Below are 19,944 nucleotides of genomic sequence, written 5' to 3'. Positions count from 1 at the left end.
CAGAGCCCACCTAAGTCTGTCCATTTACCCTGCTTACTGGACAAGCATCTGCTTTTTCCATGCTGGTGTAGTTATTGTTTAAACTGTTTATTAGTCTCCCTATCAAGAAAATCAGTGCTACCCCAAAATTTCATGAATTTCAGAATCGGCAGAACTAGTATACTATATACAATCAAGATCCTTTTTTAATAAGATAACCATCAAAAGTTGCCAGTGCTATTTGGTGTTCTTTAACATACAGGCATGGCACTGAATTATAAATTAAATTATCTAACTATTGGAGCAATAATTCTCACAAGCATAAAGAATATATTAAATAATGTGGCCTCAAAAGCTAGCCCAAATCTGTAAACACTTAGACATATGATTCAATCCTCATGAGGTACAATGAAGAAACCTAATCTAGATGTCTTGTTAACACATTTGCATAAAACCCTTGAAACCTGGAAAGTATTGCTTTTATTTATAAAGAGTCACTTCCTTTAAATGTGAACATACTCTGAAGACTTCTGTACCTTATAACAAGGCTGTTGGTTTGTCTCTACTTGTCAGAGTCACAGAACACAGTATTTGATGACAGATAAGGGCTGCTTTGCCTGTCTAATCTAGACATATTCTATCTACAGGATAAGTTACTGGACTAACTTAATAATGGTTTTATTATTCTTGTTTAATCTCTCATAAGAATTGCCTTTTGGTTTATTTTATTTTATTTTTATTTGTATTTGTTTTTGGGGTGGAGTTCTGATCTACGTGGACCTTTTTCAGACACAGCGCAGGAGTGCTGCCTGGTTAAGTGACTTGCTCAGAGTCACACAGTTGGGCAATGGAAGCTGAGGGAATCAAACCTTGCACCAGTGGACCACAGGAAACAGATGTTTATACATTGCCCAAAACAGAGTGATTTCCTTACTACCACAGACATGTGATGGTCAAAAGCTTGATTACTGTCTATGTGTGCCCCAAATCCCTGACTACTGGCTCAACTCTTAGGGATTAGTTGTTAATATGTTAGCCCCAAAGGATACTATTATGCATTTCTTGGCATTTAGTTTTACTCCATGGCTCTGCCATCAGTTATTTGTCTGTGTCAGCCCTTCTTGGAGAACATTAACATGAGTGGGGGATTCTATGACTGCTCCTAATTTGCAATCTTCAGCAAATCTGGTCAGCCAGAGGCCATTGACATTGGTCATGACTTCAGAGAAGTAAATACCAAAAAGGAGCAGTCCCAGGAGCGATCCCTAAGGGACACCACTGGTAACTGGTCTCTCTGTACAGCTGACTCCCTTATTCTAACTTCCTGAGTCCTGTCCGTGAGCCATCTGGCTATTCAGTTGGTGATATAATAATTTATAGCTAACCTCTTGAGTTTATCCATGTCCAGTATGTTTGCAACCCATTCAGCATATTAACAAACTAGTCCAAGGAGTTTGTGTTTGCAAAGATCATGAATCTTTGTGCCTGCAAGATTTTTAATCAAGGAAAAGGTACTGGATGACTAGAACATTCTCCCTAAATAGGCTGAAAAAACAGTGTCAAAAATTAAAGAATTTTAGGAGTGACTTACAATATATTTTATGACAGCTGGTGAAAAAATAAGTAGGCTCTGTGCTTTAACAAGATCCTATTAGCTGGGACAAGCGGTCTTTATCTGATATCAAAATCAATGTTTCAACATTATTACGAGTCAAGCAGTGTTCCTTAACTAGGAAAGAACTCCTCAAATCTTAAGAGTGACAATTTTTTGAATTTGATTTTAATAAAAAAAATCTCACTGAAATGTTCAAATTCCTTTTGCAAGACAGTGGCGGTGAAGAATATTTCCCCAAAGTACCTCCACCAGTATACCATATTAGCTTAAATCTGATCCCCTCACTGAGCTAAATGACAGGCCTAAAACTGGCAGATCTTTAAGCAAACTACACATTTTGGAAGCGACTGATAACAGCACAACATCAAATCATGCTGTCACATAAAGACACAGGCAAGGTGTTAAAGTATCATACTGGTTACAGCCCCAGGCGCAATAACCATTTACTTATGTACACTGTGCAGGACAAACCTTTGTCTCTGGATAAGAAAGGTGATTCAGTACATTGGTGATTAAAAGCGTCACAATGTCATGATGGTCCAAAGAAATACACCAACATATGGCTTGACGTATAGAAACATCTTCAAAAAAACAAAAACAAAACAAAAGCATACTCACACAGTTCTAATTATCATATGAAATTCATCACTTGAAAGGCCTTTATTCACTGGAACAGTAGCAGTCAATATATTCCAAGCAGACTAAGCATAATGCATCTGAGATACTTCAGGTACAACTAACATTGGGAAAGACTGCGATTCAGGTCATAGCCTGCTATAGGTCCCCAACCATGTCCCTAGACTCTCACTCCATGTTCCTAAGCACCCTGGAATCTATCAAGGCCAACTCAACACTCTCATACTAGGAGACTTCAACTACCCTTCCATTAACTGGGAAAACTACCCAAGCACCAATACACTGGCCCAATGCTTCCTGGAAGTCATCAGTTCCAATGCCCTGGACTAGCTCATTCTGACCTCCACTAGAGGAAGCAACATCCTTGACCTGGTTATTACTAACATGGGTGACCGTTGTTCTACACCAATAGGCAATGCCTCCCTGGTCAGATCCAACCATAAACTAATCATCATGGAAATCCACACCTCATTCACACCCCCCACAAAGGTAGCCACCTTGAAAAACTTCTCCAAAGCTAACTTTGGACTTCTAAAAACAGAGATGGCAACTTCACAGCACCCATGCCAATGGAAAAATAGCTGCATGACTGCCGAATCATACACCAATGCACTGTACGAACATGTACATAAATGCATGGAACTAGCCATACCCAACAGAACCAAAACGTTCTCCTCCAAAAAAAGGAAGCCAATCTGGTAGTCCCCTGCCATTAATAAACTCTACAACAGGAGGAAGAAACTGTTGCAGAAAAAGGTGAAGTACCAAGACTGGAAAAACTCAAAAGTTGAGATATCTCATCAAATCCTCTAAAGCCAGCTATGAAGGCAGAATTGTGGTGGACACTAAAAACAATCCCAAAGCCTTTTATAGTTATATCAAGAACCTCCACGGCAATACCCAGATGTGCTCTGAGTTATTGCTCAATGGTACCTCCTATACTGATCCAAGAGATATTGCCAACATATTGGCCGACAGATTAAGTGCCAACTTTACCCCTCTCATCCCCTTAAAGGACCTATCACAATACCAGAGAATGCTAGGCACTCAGCATTACTGCAGCCCAGGTTAAAGCTGCATTGTCCAAGGTCAAGAATACAGCTTCCATGGGACCCGACAACATCCCTAGCTGTGTTCTACATGAACTACAGAGTGAACTGGCACCTCATCTGTGTGCCCTGTTCAATCATAGCCTCACCTCAGGCTTTGTCCCTACCAAATAGCGCACTGCTACAGTCATCCCTTTCTACAAAGGAGGAGCGACTATAGACCCTGGGAACTATCAACCCATTAGCCTAATGAGTCTGATATGCAAAGCTATGGAACGCATCATCATGGACCTAATAAACAAGGATATAGGGAATCTCCAAACTTTAGATCCAATGCAAGTTGTCTTTCTGAAAGGGATCATGCCTGCTCAACCTGGTTGACTTCTTTGAGTCAGTCACCAGGGCTGTGGATGACGGTAAGGCAGTTCATACAGCCTACCTCGATCTGGCCAAGTCCTTTGATACCATTCCTCACTCAGGGATTATTGATAAACTCACCAAACTAGGCATCAACCCCTAAATCACTAGGTGGGTTGCAAATTGGCTGACAGATAAAACACACAGTGTGAAAGTAGTGAACACCAAGTCAGACTGCCAACCAGTCGTGAGTGGAGTCCCACAGGGATCAGTCCTGGGTCCTCTCCTGTTCAGCATCTACTTCTCAGACATTCAGGCCAACACAAAGGGATTCTGGCTGACCAAGTTCGCAGATGACTGCAAGCTGCGAGCCATTATTAACTCTCCAAGTGATGCAGGCATCCTACACAAAGGTCTCACTGAGTCCAATGACTGGTGTCGAAACCATGGCATTAAGCTTAAAGCCAAAAAATGCGTCGTCATCCCCTTTGGTAAAAACTCAGTTCCCACTAATTACCACATTGATGGGAGCCCACTGAACACTGAAGGCGTTATAAGAGATCTGGGCCCGCAGGTTGACAGAAATCTCTCCTTCGACCACCACATTGCCACTGTGGCAGAAAGTCCTTCTATGTGGCACATCTCATTGCCAAGGGTTTTGCATCCAAGAAGAAAGAGGTCATCATCTCTCTCTACTCTTCCTTCATTATACCAATCATCGAGTATAATGCCCCATTTGGCATGTACCTCACTAGACACCTGCAACAGCTGGACAGGCCACAGAAGTACCTCACGAAGAGGATCCTAGGCATTAAATACATGTCCTACACAGACAGACTCAAAAGACTCCAGCTATTCTCTGTCTCATATCGCCTACTTAGAGGCGATCTCTGCTTGACTTACAAAGCCATGTCTGACTCAGCTCTGTTAGAAATGCTACATCAAAAGAAATCCCAATACCTCCGCACCACACACTCCAGAGACCTCAACCTCATTACCACAATCAACAGAACATGCTGGAGGGACAGGTTCCTCACTCAGAGACTGCCCATGCTCTGTAATAGACTTCCCATACATGTCAAGCAGAGCACCTTGCTCTCCAGCCTCAAGAGAAATCTTGATGAGTGGATGGGTAATAGAAAGTTCACCCTCACCTTGGGAATCACTCCAATGGCTCTGCTTGATAGAGACACTGGGAACTAACATTGGGTGGCACGATGTCAGGGCACTTCTATGGGCTGAGCTTGTAAAGACTCCACGGCCATTAGCCTAGTACACACCTATGAACCTATGAACCTTTATGAAAGACCTAGTGCACACACTGTGCTCATAAACACATATTCAGCCCTACTGATAGGTTATAGGTGTCATTCTAAATACCTTATAAAGACTTATGACAGCTCTCATAGCAAACCTTATATGCTTGAACTGACTTTGTTTCAGTGAACTAGGCTACATTACCATTCATCACCAGTTACAGCTGTGGGAAATCAAATTATCCTGTGATACTAGAACTGCAGTCATGAAGCAGTGGAAGCAAATGTTCAGACTAAAGACAGTGACATTATTAGCCAGTTTACAAGATATGGCTGTCACTTTACAGATCAGACTGATCCTATTCTTGGCTCTGCTACTGTAAATTAACAGACAGGTAACTGACGCAGTGCAGCAGATGTGAACAGCAGACCACCAAGGTCATGCAGATGCCACAACATATCTTACATCTACTGCTGCACACCATGACTGCATTATAAAAAAATAAGGCACTCAGAATAGGGACTGCCCAACAGAACAGTAAATGACTGAGCCGCAGGTGAAGGGAAAAGTGAGGTAGGAAGCAAATAATCTAACAAGCAGAGCTACTTTAGTCAACATTAGTTCACAGAACATATTCTTTACAATGCTGATGTTAACGTCATGTTCATAAGCTGCCATTCTCCATGCTGGTTAGTAAAGTACCTGTAGATAAAATAGAAAGAAAGCAGCAGAGAGGCACAGTGCCACAGCAGTTATCACTGCTGTATCAGACAGCTTTGTTCTCTAGTTTAGTTCCCATCTGGGGTGCTTTCTATGCAGACTTTCTAAGTACTCCCTGTTTAGGCATGTTTTTTCCACTGTCTCTGATTTCCTTGTGTATCTCAAAGACATACCAAAAGGTAAAACAACAGTCTTTCAAACTACCTACAGGTAGGTGTGTGTGTGTGTGTGTGTGTGTGTGTGTGTGTGTGTGTGTGTGTGTGTGTGTGTGTGTGTGTGTGTGTGTGTGTGTGTGTACCTTGTGACAGACTGGTGCCATATTCAGGATGAGTTCCATAAGTTACGCCTGTTTCTGCCAGGCTAGGTTCTAGTCCCCTATAAGCCAGAAAAGATAAAGCAAATATGAGAAAAATCAAAGAATTAATGAAAAACAAAGTCAAAATCATCTTTCAAAACACGCCTAACATTTGGGTAGATAACACGCAATATCAAGACTGCTAGGTTACAAGTGTCATATATTTTTGTAACCCAAAAAGGCCTAGGGTACCCAAAATCTACTTCTTTCAGAAACTAGGAAATAATTCCTGGGTAGGCAAACATGCCTTATAAAGATTCTTAAAGATATTGTAGGAATAGTCCTGGAGTACAGTCCACCCAGCCAGGTTTCCCACATGCATGCAACATGTTATAAAACCCTGTGTAAAGACAACAGAGTTTGTACACATCTTGTCTTCCAATACTTTCTAGCTATCATGGAGTACCAGACTGTCTAAGACTGTATGGGCAGCCCCTCCAGTCATCCAGTTAATTATAGGCTCATTTATCTCACTAGTCTTATCTGTGAGGCCATGGAATTAATTACTTTAGAACTAATCAAAAGACATACAAGATCCACAGACTCTAGACCCTAGATGAAAGGTTCCTATCTAACTGCTTATCTGGACTTAGCCAAAGCATTTCATACCACTACAAACTCTAACATCACAAATATTACAGTCCAACTAAACACCAATTGCTTTGTAGCTAGCTAGATGACTAACTGGTTATTAAACAGAATGTACTTGATCAGAATAAATGATACCTTCTCCAGAAAGCAAAATGTAACTAGCGGTGTCCCTCAAGCCCTTTCCTCTTTGGAATTTATCTTAAAGGTGAGCTAACAACTCAGATTATTACTGCAGGACCTTACATAAACAATGATCTGTTCTTAAATCAGTGTATCTCAGATATTGTCATAAAGTTCTTCCGCCACTCTCATCTGTCATCGGTTCTCCTCCAGATCTAAATCCATCTCATTTATCATTTACTCAACAATTATTCTCCCTATCATAGAATATAATGCTCCATTTGGCATGTATAGTTCTTAATAACTCTCTTAGCTAGAGAGACTCCAGCATCTTATAACCAAAATAATGTGAGGATTAAAGAATTGCTCTTATTCTGATAGACTAAAAAATGTTTCCTTATTTTCTGTGGTCTATGGGCTCCTGCAAGTTAATCTGTGTCTTGCCTTCCAAGCTATGTCATGCCCTGCACTATATGATCTCCTTTTCAAAAAAAAAAAAAAACTCAGTAAATTCTTATTCCAAAAACCCACTTGTACGCCAAGTATCAGCAAGTCCCAGTTCACTGATAAATTTGTCACCCAGCACCTCCTTTGGCTATGGAACAAATTTCCCACACATATTAGACTGTGCAAAGCCTAGCAACATTCAGACTTCAATTAGATGAATGGATGAGATCCTGTAAATTTATCCTAGGAGTCACTGGCTACAAACCTGTAACTATGGCCAGTTATCACATCTCAATACTCCTTATTCCTCCTCTACCCCCCCCCCCACAACTTCTTTTTTCCTGCTGTCTAGCATAATCCGATCTGAAAATATTATATCTATTTCTACCTAAGTAACTTTACCTTCTACAACAGCAGTGTCCAACCCACAGCCCGTCGACAGCATGCAGCCCTCAGAGCTCTTTCATGCGGCCCGTGATGTGTAACCAAAAACATGGTGAGTGTATGTGCCAACGTTGCAAGCTTAAGCAGCTTTCCGGCTCATTACATGCATTCACAAAGTAGACAGCCGTGTATGCAGCTGCCGATGAAAAGGACAGCACCTAATTGTGTTAACACTTAAGTACTTAAGTGTTAACACTTAAATGCTGTGTGTGAAAGCAAAATGTGTGTGTGTGTGTGTGTGTGCGTGTGTGTGTGTGTGTCTGTGTGTGTGTGTGTGTGTGTGTGTGTGTGTGTGTGTGTGTGTGTGTGTGTGTGTGTGTGTGTGTGTGTGTGTGTGTGTGTGTGTGTATTTCTCTCTAAATTAGAAAAAGAAACTGTACTTCTCTGAAAGCTTTCACTGACTGATAAGGTACAAAAAAAAGCAAACTCTGCAAATGCTTGATAAAATACAAAGCTCTCGAATAAAAATCCTTCATCAGTCTTAATATGAATCTCAAAATATTAACACTGATGAAGGATTTTTATCTGAAAGCTTTGTTTTTTATGAAATTATTTTAACATTTAACGGGCGGCACAGTGGTGCAGTGGTTAACATTGTCACCTCACAGCAAGAGATTCTCCGGTTCGATTCTCGGCTGGGGTGCCTTCTGTGTGGAGTTTGCATGTTCTCCCTGTGTTCGCGTGGGTTTCCTCCGGGTACTCCGGTTTCCTCCCACATTCCAAAGACATGCATCTGGAGCATTTCTCCCCGGGCCTCCGCTGAAAACAGGCTCTATGGAACCTAGTCAGACATTCCCGGTCAACAAATGTTAAATAAATAAAAAAAAAAAATAAAATAAACATTTGCAGAGTTCGCTTTTTTTGTACCTTGTTGCTTACGTTTGTATTTGGTGACTCTGCTTGGCTTTGATCCTGTTTTTGCTGTTGTTTCTTACTTAGTAATGTCAGAACAGCCAAAGCACAAGAAATCCAGAGGAGTCAGCAAAAGAAAGAAAAAAATAGTCTAGTCTAGTGTGTCATACCTTACTATTACACTGTCCAAGAGCTTCCTGTAGTTGGGTGCTGGACTGAGTGTGGGCATCAGTGGTCTGGCAGCAGGCTTTGCTATTGGAATAGTAGGCAATGCAGGTGTAAGAGGGATGGCACAGCAGCCACGGCTATTCATTGGCATGATCCTGATTCTCATCTTTGCAGAAGTCTTGGGGTTGAATGGCCTGATTGTTGTCCTGATCCTGTCCACAATGCACAACAACTCACTGGTTTAGTGACACTTTAAAATGAGCTTTTAAATTATAATGGTCTTAACTCCACAATGTGTACAGGCATCAGTATGATAGTTGACCTCTTGTAAATGTGCAGTATACATTAGTGATTTTTGTCTGTCATGTGTGTATGCTGGTGTTTCATTTGGGAGGATTGCCTGGAATTTAACACATTCTCTCCCCCCCAACCTTTCAGTCCCATTCTTCAGAGCCTTTGAGAGTGATCTGAAAGCTGGGTTATGCCATCAAGGAATATTCTATCGATAAATACAGAATTTAATTTAATGTTAATGCATTGTTATTGGAGTAACATTTGAATTCTGATGCAGTGTTTATAACTATATCCGTTAGGTTGGTTGAACATGTTACCTGTATGTGCTCAGATTTTTTCCATTGGCTGTAAGGGGTAGAGATTGCTGTAGTGTCTGTTTCTTGATATACAAATGTTCCAAAACACTTGTAACTGTTTCCAGTTGTTGAAAATATGCCTTGGCATCAGAAGTGTGCACCCACTGTTTGGGTTGTGCAGAGCTGATGTTTCCAAATAACTGTTCTTGGTTTACTGACTGATAAAAAAAAATAATAATAATTTGTTGGTTATTACCCCTGGCACAAGCGTGAGGTCAAAGAATCATGGGGGGAGTCTTTTTTCTAACAAAATGCACAAAAATGGTTGCAAGTAATTCAGTGAGAACATAAAATCAATTAAAATACAGGAAAAGAAAAAAGGAAAGGGTTTTGTAATAACTTAATATCCAGTGATATTCTAATAATACGTGGGGTATACTTGCTGGGAAAAATGATAAGTCTTACTAAGATGTGTTGTACTGCAGGAAAAGTTAACAGAAGCTGCTGTGGACACTTAGATGAAAACTGCTGAGAGGATGATTAACCTTGTCTATGCATCATGCAATGTAACTAGTAGTGTTTTCACTGTATATTTTCTAGTAAGACGGTAGCGTCATGCCATGTACTTGTTTTTTTTGGAAAGAAATATATTGCAAATAAGTTAGAGTTACTCAGACTTTATTTATTTTAATGCAAGCTGATTCAGTAGCTAATAATATTTAATTGTGGTGCAGTGGTAGCATTGTCGCCTCACAGCAAGAGGTTCTCTGGTTCGATTCTTGGCTGAGGTGCCTTCTGTGTGGAGTCTCCATGTCATTCGTGTGGGTTTCATCCTGTGTCACAAAGAAATGCATCTAGAGTGTTACTCCCTTGGCCTCTGCTGAAAATTGGCTTTCTTCCAAGCTGGACTTTCCTGGTAAACAAATAATAAATAAATTGTATTAACATGTTGAAAAATTGTTTGTTTTCTTTGGGTGTTTATTTGAAATACTGAGCCACATCCAAAAGACATGCAGTAGAACAGATAGACTGGTGACTGTAAATTGTTTATGTGTGTGTGTGTGTGTGTGTGTGTGTGTGTGTGTGTGTGTGTGTGTGTGTGTGTGTGTGTGTGTGTGTGTGTGTGATATGGATGAATGGTCTGGCTATCTACTTTTGTTTCTTATCTGACCAGTAAACTCCATCTGTAGAAGTGCTATTCATGTGGTTGCTATAGCGATCAGACATGACTCAACACCACTGGATTGGTGCATTTGAAATACCAGTAAATTTTATAAAAAAAAATGATTCAGGTAATGGCACATTCAATGCTAATAATATTAATGATACAATCATAGAATAATGATAATAACAAGTACTGGAAGCCATTTTTTTCTTTATAGCTATGCTTTTTCTGTTCCATGCCAGTATCTATATCCGGCCTGTTATCATCATCAGCTTCCTCATCATCGCCCATAGCTATTTCTACATGAGGTTGAGGTGACACGTCAACTATCAACATGTCTCTCAGTTCAGAACCACCCTTCTATCGTTCTTTGATGATCATGCCTGACTCTTGCAGGCCTTTTCTCATACAATTCATACATTTCTTGGCTGGAAGTCCTCAACATCTCTTACTTTATGCCGTTTCTCCTTAATCTTCTTTACTACGTCATCTTCTGCTTTCCTGTATGTAACTAAACTACTGTAATCTGCTGTCTCTGACCTTCTCTGTAGCTGGCATCGGCAATGTGGGTTCTAAATAAGGGGATATATTTTTCTTCCACTGTACTCTATGCATGTAAGATCTGTAAAAACATTGTATTATTATATTCATTGGTAATACGTATTACCGTATTATTATAATCATTGCTAATATGTTTACATTTTAGTCACAAGTAAATATTAAATTCTATGTGTGGCCCTTGACAAACTTATGATGAGCGATGCAGACCAGAAGATCCAAAGATTGGACATCCCTGTTCTACAATGATTTTCTGAACAGTTATAGCTCACCTTTAAGAGTTCTTCTTCCAAGCATTATTATCTAAGCATACAGTGGCTTAGTATAAACCTACAGACCCATGAACCTGTACACTAATGTAACATTTTGATATGGTTTCATCTGTTTCTATATACTACACAGATAAAAAAGATGCCATACTAAACATCACTTCAACCTGGATCAAAAGCAGGTAGTGACCCTTTACCAAGTGTTCAGTGGTTGCCAGTGGAAACTCAGTGACCCAGCCCCACCCTTCCATCCACTGACTCATTTTCTGTACCCAATTTTTCATCAGATACAGAGTGGGGGCCACAACAATTCTCAGCAAGTACTGGGCAAAGGACTGGTCCCAGGCCTGTATTTGACACCAGTCCAGCAAAGGACTCATACATCCACACATCCATATCCCTGCCTACGGAAAATTTAGCATTAAACAATCTGTCAACATCTCCATGTAGTCTAGGAAGAAGCCGAATGCCCTTGTAGAAACCCACTCAAATATAGGAAGTAAGCACACTTGCGAGCCTATTCAACATAGCCAGAGATGTTTGAGTAAGATTATTGTCGTGGTATAACTTCTTAACCATGGGAACGAACCGCAAGGGGATGTTCATATTTTATTCAGATGACTCCAATGCACAGCTGACCCTTTCCCATTGCACGGAATGACAGTACCTCCTAATATAGTCTTTTTTTTGTCTGGATGGTTGCCAGCAAGTGTGCCCTATTATGAGGCCCAAATAATTGGTTCCTGTCCCCAGTGTGTACAGCCATGGGGACATAGAAAACTGATTTTCACTATTTTCAAGGGTTCTGGATAGAATCCCTTAAACATAGTTGGGTCCCCTTTCCGGGGGGGTCATAAGAAAAAGCAGTGATCTGAGCTTATTGGTTATGCTGAATGACTTGTTTGTCTCTTCAGTCCAGTGTGTACTCCAAGCCCAGCAAGGGGGTCCACAGAAAAAACAGTGGGAAAGATGGTGGCAGGGTGGGAGCCTCTACTGCAGCAGTGACATTCAGACATCCAAGGCTATCCCTCATATACTCACAGTGAGGTACTACATTAATCGCAGATGCCACTGCTTCAATATTACTGCTTATCCATGAGAAGAGCCCAAAAGCAGCAGCTGCACCATGAACAGAAGAAGAGGACAAGCAAGACACCTATGGTGAAGATTGAGCTGTTCCTCGATTGGAGAGCTAGCCTGTACTATTCCTAGTCCATGTGAGTGCATCATATCCACTCTGAGCTGACACATTTTTGATAAAGGCTACTAGTCTGCATTTCAGACCACTGAAGAAATAGTTTAAACCTGTATCCACAGGAGTTCTATAAGGAAACTCACCAGTTAAATGTGCCATTCTGGCAAGCTAGAAATGTACAGCAAAATAAACAAACAGACAGAAACGCTCTGCAGCTTTATTAAAATGAATATCCACTTTAAGAACAAGTAAAGCTTTCAGGTTACCCCTTCTTCAGTGCTTACGTAACTAACTCTGGCCAGTGTTCTAAGAAACCACATCTCTTGTCCATCCTCCACAAACAGCTACATATCTAAGCCCTACCATGTTTGAAATTGACTCAGATGGGAGGCCAAACCGAGCCCAAAGAGTGGCACACCATATTAATCATCATGAATAAGTGTTTAAAAAACCAAGTGATGTATTTTACACATATTAAAAAAAAATTATACAGATGGCATTACATGTCATAGCATTGGAAAGTCAGAGGCTGGGCTAATAAGCAATGTTGGAGACTGAAAATACTCACCTACATTGGCACTGTCCTGATGTGGGCAAACTCTTAAAAGAAGAGGATGAGGTAGGCTGTTTTGCTGTTAGGAAAGTACTCCCTCTTTTAACCAAATTCTGGGTATTATGGAACGTGGAATGTAAATGGTTGCTGAATGTAATAACTATAACTTCAGCTTTTATATTTGAACACTGGAAAGTATCACTAGAGGACATAAGAACCAACGTAAACACTTACAGCAGCCAACTATGCAGACGTCTGAATTCAAATCCAGAATACACTTTGTTTAATGAATCATCATCTTCTTTTGGCTGTTCCCGTTAGGGGCTGCCACAGTGGATCATCTGTTTCCATTTCTTCCTGTCCTCTGCATCTTGCTCTGTCACACCAACCACCTGCATGTCCTCTCTCACCACATCCATAAACCTTATCTTAGGCCTTCCTCTTTTCCTCTTACCTGGTAGTTTCATCCTTAGCATCTTTTTCCCAATATACTCAGCATCTCTCCTCAGCACATGTCCAAACCAACATAATCTTGCCTCTCTGGCTTTATCTCCAAACCTTCCAACCTGGGCTGACCCTCTAATATACTTATTCCTAATCCTGTCCACCCTCGTCACACCCAGTGCAAATCGTAACATCTTTAACAATGCCACATCCAGCTCTAACTACTGCCTTTTAGTCAATGCCACTGTCTCAAACCCATATAACATAGCTGGTCTCAATTTGGTTAATGAATAATGGTGTTTTTTATATACTCTGTGTTTTCTTGACTGGATAAAAGCTAATGTTTTGATGTTTAAGTATCTCTACAAGCACTGTTTATTTGCATTTTTGCATAATTGCTTTGGTTGATTCATTATATATATTTGCAGTGCATGAAGTGTGGTGATTACACCTCAATAACTGAAAAAAATAAATCAGTTAAGCATTACTATAGCGCGAGACTGAACCTTAACAAATGTTAAGTATCCCTTATTTAACCTGTTAAGGTCGGGTCTCGCACTAAGCAATCAAATCTGCCAGTACTGACAGCAAATACAGTAGCAGAATAAAAAACATATTTGTTAATGTCTGCTGCCCATACCAGTAATATGTCCCTGATATCCTGTTATAAACTTAGAGTAACAGGATGTGTGTTCGCCTGCATTTTCTGAAGGAAACCAAGTCTAAAACTCAAATGTATGACACTATTTTATGAATTCAGTCTTCAATAATTTGCCCAAAACTACATATTTTATACAGATCAAACATATGAGGCAAAAATCTGGACAGCTGACAGTAACGGTAAGCTGAGTGCAAACATTCCAGATTGTGTTACACTACCTTTCTGACAGCACTTGAACTGCTTTATGGCTTTGAAAGACAGCAAAACACAAGTTTTTTTTTCTGTAACTAGTACAACATGGAGCATAAAAAGCTCCATGCACAACAATGAATTATGACTGGGTCTCCAGTCATAACCTTTAATTATGGGTTCAAAACATGGATGCCCAGATTCACCTCTCATGATTTGCTCGAACACATAATTAATGTTTATGATCTGTGACATGATCATAATCTTCTTTGTTATAAACAATCTAATAAAGTTGTGACATTTAGTACACTTGATAACCCAGTTTTGTACATGCGTAGTACAGTAACACTGCAATATTTCTGACAGCAAAAGGAACAAGACACACAAACAAGCACATTGGACATACTATGTATATCCTCTTACAATATATCTGCATCCAATAATATTAAGCCATGCTAAGACCTATTAAGACCTATTACTTAATGTTCTGCTATAATGTTATGAAGAAGTAACATTAGAAACTATTTATGAACTATGAAATGTACTGCAGATACGGAAATGGAGGTCAAGATAATAACCCAATAAAGTGTCAACAAGCTGGAGCCACAACAGAAAGTTAAAATTAAAATATAAAGCAAAAGAAATGTTAAAGAATAAAGGATTTTTTTCAAGAAAGAAATCAAAAATAGCATATACTTTGAAACAAATAATTAGCAAATATGCGGAAGAAGAAAATGTGTACCTTCCTGAAACGCATCGTTGATGATCTTCTCATACAAGGCAATGGCTCGCTGATCAGTTACTATGGCAACCTCTTTATTCAAAGCCTGAAGCATGGCTGCCATTGCAATGGCTCCTGGTGGCCCATCATTTTCCTCAGGTGGGTTGTGCTCATAGTGGGTTGGAAATCCAGTCGTTATAAGCACCGACTTAGCATGTGACAAAGACAATGCCGCCTTCACAAGTTCATCCTGAAGCAGCAGGTGTTTGATGCCTCTCTCACCTGAAAAGACGGAAGAACGTTAGCAATTCTGCATACACAGTGCATTTGTTTAGAGCACATCAATATTAAACACAAAGCAAAATCATTTCCTTTCCACATATTAGATTCACTTCAAATAAATCATTTCAACATCCTCGGCTAGGCTTCAGTCCAAGTCGAACATATTTTTGCTGGTATTTACTTTTATTTATTATTTTTTACATTTGTTTACCAGGAAAGTTTGACTGGACACAACTCCTTTTTCAGCAGAGGCGTGGGAGAAAAGCTCCACATACAACATTTAAATCTACACAAAGTATATATACAAGAGTCTGCATAATAAAATGTTAAAGTGTTGCATACATATTGACAAGATAAAGAACATCATCTATTGTAGAGATAATATGCATAAAAAGAGCAGTGTCACATACAATCTAATGTTCTTCCTCCCACAGGAGTGAATTTTGGTCCAACTACTCTAGAGCACACAGACAACAGTTTACATCCTGGGAGTATTAAAGACATGAATTTACAAAGAGTGCACTCCACACCCTGTCCACAAGCACACACACACCAGACTTCATTCACAATATAACACATATATATACATATATATGCGCATGCAGTTAATTACACAATACATGTATATATGTGCATACAGTTAATTGCACAACAATATGTATAGATATATATATATATATATATAAATAAAAACAAAATATTCCGCTGCATATAACAATGAAACTGGTGCGCGGACCAAACTAATACACAAATACCCAAAACTCTTCCAGCACTCAGAAAAGGAGACTGCACGGCTGAGATGAAGCATTTATTACAAGCACAGTCTCCCCACAGACCGGTTTCGCTCTAAAGCATCATCAGTGTATATCTAACAACAGTGTCGCCCAAGATGTTAAGAACTTCTGTAGAACCTTGAATTTAAAGTATTTCTTTGCTCATAAACATGAAGAATTAAATGTTATGAAAGGGGGCTCTTTTCATTTCAGCAAATCAGGTTTTCAACCTCCATATTGTAGTACGGCTAAAACATTTGAACAGCTCATCATTCAGGACTTACAGGTTAATCAGGCCCAGATTTTTCGTTCTTTTTCGGATGAGCTTACTCCAGATGAACAAAATGCCCTAAAACCCCTTATAAATAACCCACACATAGTTATAGTAGGGCTGATAAAGGTGGTGCCATGGTTATTTGGGATAAACTGGAATATGAGCAGGAAGCAGTTAGACAACTTACTGACCCTATTTCTTATTGCTCATTACTGCGGTGGTGGTGCTGTGGTAGCATTGTCGCCTCACAGTAAGACATTGCCATGTTCGATTCTCAGCTAGAGCGTCTTCTGTGTGGAGACATGCATGAATGGGTGTACCTTCGTTGAAGGTTGTGCGTCAGGGCCAGTAACTCGGCACGTAAAAATCTACTGCCAATCATTAGCGGACCGGAGTTCCACTGTGGCGACCCCTAACCGGGAAAAGCCGAAAGACACAACAACCAATAGATTCTACTCATGGGTTTAAGTTAGAGATAGATGCTTTTTTATCAAGAGCAAAGGAACAAGGAATCATATCTGCCAATTTGGTAACACAATTGATGGTGGGTTTACCAGTTTCCCAATATTTTTATCTGGTTCCTAAAATCCACAAAACTTTGCATAACCCTCCAGGAAGGCCCATAGTGGCAGGTAGGGGCTTATTGATAGAACCCCTTTCTGAATATCTTGAATTCAAGTTGAAACCATTATTACCCCTTATTAGAGCTAGGATTAGGGATACCAAGCAATTTTTGCAATTGATGGATAATCTACAGGCTCCAAATGAGGCACAGTTGGGGACTCTTAATGTCCAGTCCTTATATACAAGCATCCCCCATCAGGGGGGTATAAGTGCTGTCCATTATTGGAGGAGGCAGTCAGATACCTTTCAAGAACCTGAGATGGAATTTCTGTTATCCTTACTACAATTGGTGCTACAGCATAACGTGTTTATGTTCAACAATCATTGGTAACTACAGGTTAAAGGTATGGCAATGGGGGCAACATTTGCCCCATTTATGCCGACCTTTTTATGGGGTATTTTGAAGCCCAATATATTTATGTTAATCATTTTAATTTTACATCTCAACTTATTATGTGGTGTCGATACCTTGATGATTGTTGGGTAGTATGGCGGGGTGGAGCAGCTGAATGGAATAACTTCATGCAGTATTTGAATAGCAATGTATATGGTATTAAGTTTACTGGTAGGTTAGACTTGTTTACTATTGATTTCTTAGATGTTAATGTAACTAAGGTTTTAGATGGTACTATTGTTACAACTATACATAGAAAATCTTTTTCTAAGAATTCAATTTTACATGCAAGCAGCTGCCACCCCAGCCATACCATTAATAATATACCTGTAGCACAATTTCAGAGGGTCAAGAGGATTTGTTCGGTTTCAACTGAATATGAAAAACAGGCTTTGGGCCTAAAAGATAGGTTCCTGGCCAGGGGTTATGCAAAGTCAGTGGTGGATAAGGCGCATAAACAGCTTCAGACTTGCAGCAGGACAACTTTGTTGCAAGATGCCCCATATCCCAGACAGTCTATTTCTACAGGGGTGAGATTTATTAATACACATGCTAGCAATACTTTTAAAATTAGGGAAATCATTTCCAAGTATTGACATGTATTGTATTTAGTTCCATTTGTTTTTGCTCTATTAAATCAGAAGTGTGATTTTGGGTATCGCAGGGGTAAATCTTTGGGACAATATTTGTCTTCATTTAAGAAAGGCCAAAGTCCTATAAGGGAGGTACCTCAGACCACAGTTGGTAGTACATACTGTGGTCATTGCAAATATTGCAAGTTAATGTCCAAAACTCGTTCCTTTACGTCAATGAATGCTAGGAAAGTGTATGACATTAGATGTCTTATTACATGTACGAGCACATGGGTCATATATATGGCAATATGTCAGTGTGGGGCTTTCTATATCGGACAGACTTCTTGCACATTGAAGCAGAGAATAGCCCTACACATCAGTGACATTAAATGCAAGAGGACCCGTAGTGCTTTATATAGGCATATATCGGTGCACTCTACTGCACATTTTGTGTTTGTAGGAATTGATATGATAAAGTCACACATCACGAATGACACTGGTAGACATAATATTTTGTCTAACAAGTAACATAGATGGATTATTAATTTAGGGGCTCTTTTTAAACCAGGGCTTAATGATCAGTAAAAATATGGGACAACAGTGAAGTTGCAAAGAACTGGACATCCCTCCAAAATTGATAAAAAGACAAGACAAAAACTGGTCAGGGAGGCTGCCAAGAGACCTACAGCAACACTGAAGGAGCTGCAGGAATTTCTGACAATTACCAGTTGTGTACTACATGTGACAACAATCTCCCGTATTCTCCATATGTCTGGGCTATGAGGTAGGGTTGCAAGACGGAAGCCTTTTCTTACACAGAAAAAACATCCAGGCCTGGCTAAAAATTGCAAAAGACTAGATCAAGTCTCCCAGAAGCACGTGGGAAATTGTGTTATGGTCTGATGAGACCAAGGCTGAACTTTTTGGCCACAATTCCAAAAGGTTCATTTGGTATAAAAACAACACTTTGCATCATCAAAAGAACACCATCTCCACAGTGAAGCATGGTGGTGGCAGTATCATGCTTTGGGGTTGCTTTTCTTCAGCTGGAACTGGGGCTTTAGTCAAGATGGAGGGAATTATGAACAGCTCTAAATACCAGTCACTTTTGGCCCAAAACCTTCAGGTATCTGCTAGAAAGATGAAAATGAAGAGGAATTTCACCTTTCAACACGACAATGACTCCAAGCATACATCCAAATCAGCAAAAGAATGGCTTCACCAGTAGAAAATTAAAGCTTTGGAATGGCCCAACCAGATCCCAGACCTAAATCTAATAGAAAATCTGTGGGGTTATCTGAAGAGGGCTGTGCACAAGAGATGCCCTCTCAATCTCACAGATTTGGAGCAATTTTGCAAGGAAGAGTGGACAAATATTGCCAAGTCAAGATGTGCCATGCTGATAGACTCCTACCTAAGAAGACTGAATGCTGTAATTAAATCAAAAGCTGCTTCAACAAAGTATTAGTTTAAGGGTGTGCACAGTTATGCATCCAGCTTATTGTACGTTTTTTATTTTTTACATTTTGTCCCCTAACAGATTTGTTTGTTTTTCAATTGAATTGTACATTAAAGGTGGGAAAAGTTTTCTAATGATTTGTTGTGGTCTAATTTTTTATATCAAAAAAAACTGGCATTTTAACAGGGGTGTGTAAACTTTTTATATCCACTGTGTATGTATACAGTTAATTACATAATAATATGTGTATATGTGTACGTATAGTGAATTACATAATATGTGTATATATGTGTGTACAGTTAATTACATATGTGTATATATGTGCTTACAGTTAATTACACTATATGTGTATATATGTGCATACAGTTAATTACATATGTGTATATACATGCCTACACTTAATTACACATGTGTGTATATATGTGTGTGTGTACAGTTAATTACATAACAATATGTGTACATATGTGCACACAGTTAATTACATAATATGAGTATATATGTGTGTACAGTTAATTACACAATAATATGTGTATATATGCGTGTGCAGTTAATTACATATGTGAATATATGTGCACACAGGTAATTACTTAATATGTGCATATATGTACATACAGTTAATTACACAATA

At 39.5% G+C, this 19,944-nt stretch overlaps 1 protein-coding gene across 1 annotated transcript in view; it reads right to left on the bottom strand.

Annotated features, from left to right (window-relative positions):
- Positions 1-19,944, bottom strand: part of DGLUCY (D-glutamate cyclase) — a 1,244,793-nt gene that overhangs the window by 307,124 nt on the left and 917,725 nt on the right. Inside the window, exon 8 of the mRNA XM_044074708.1 lies at positions 14,957-15,217. Within this exon, the coding sequence (XP_043930643.1) occupies positions 14,957-15,217 (261 nt within the window). The remainder of the gene's footprint in view (positions 1-14,956; positions 15,218-19,944) is intronic.

Source organism: Protopterus annectens, chromosome 6.part0, assembly GCF_019279795.1.
Source record: "Protopterus annectens isolate FY-2018-M chromosome 6.part0, PAN1.0, whole genome shotgun sequence".
NCBI lineage: Eukaryota > Metazoa > Chordata > Ceratodontiformes > Protopteridae > Protopterus > Protopterus annectens.
Note: the sequence above shows the minus strand (reverse complement) of the source record. Positions and strands in the feature narration are given on the sequence as shown.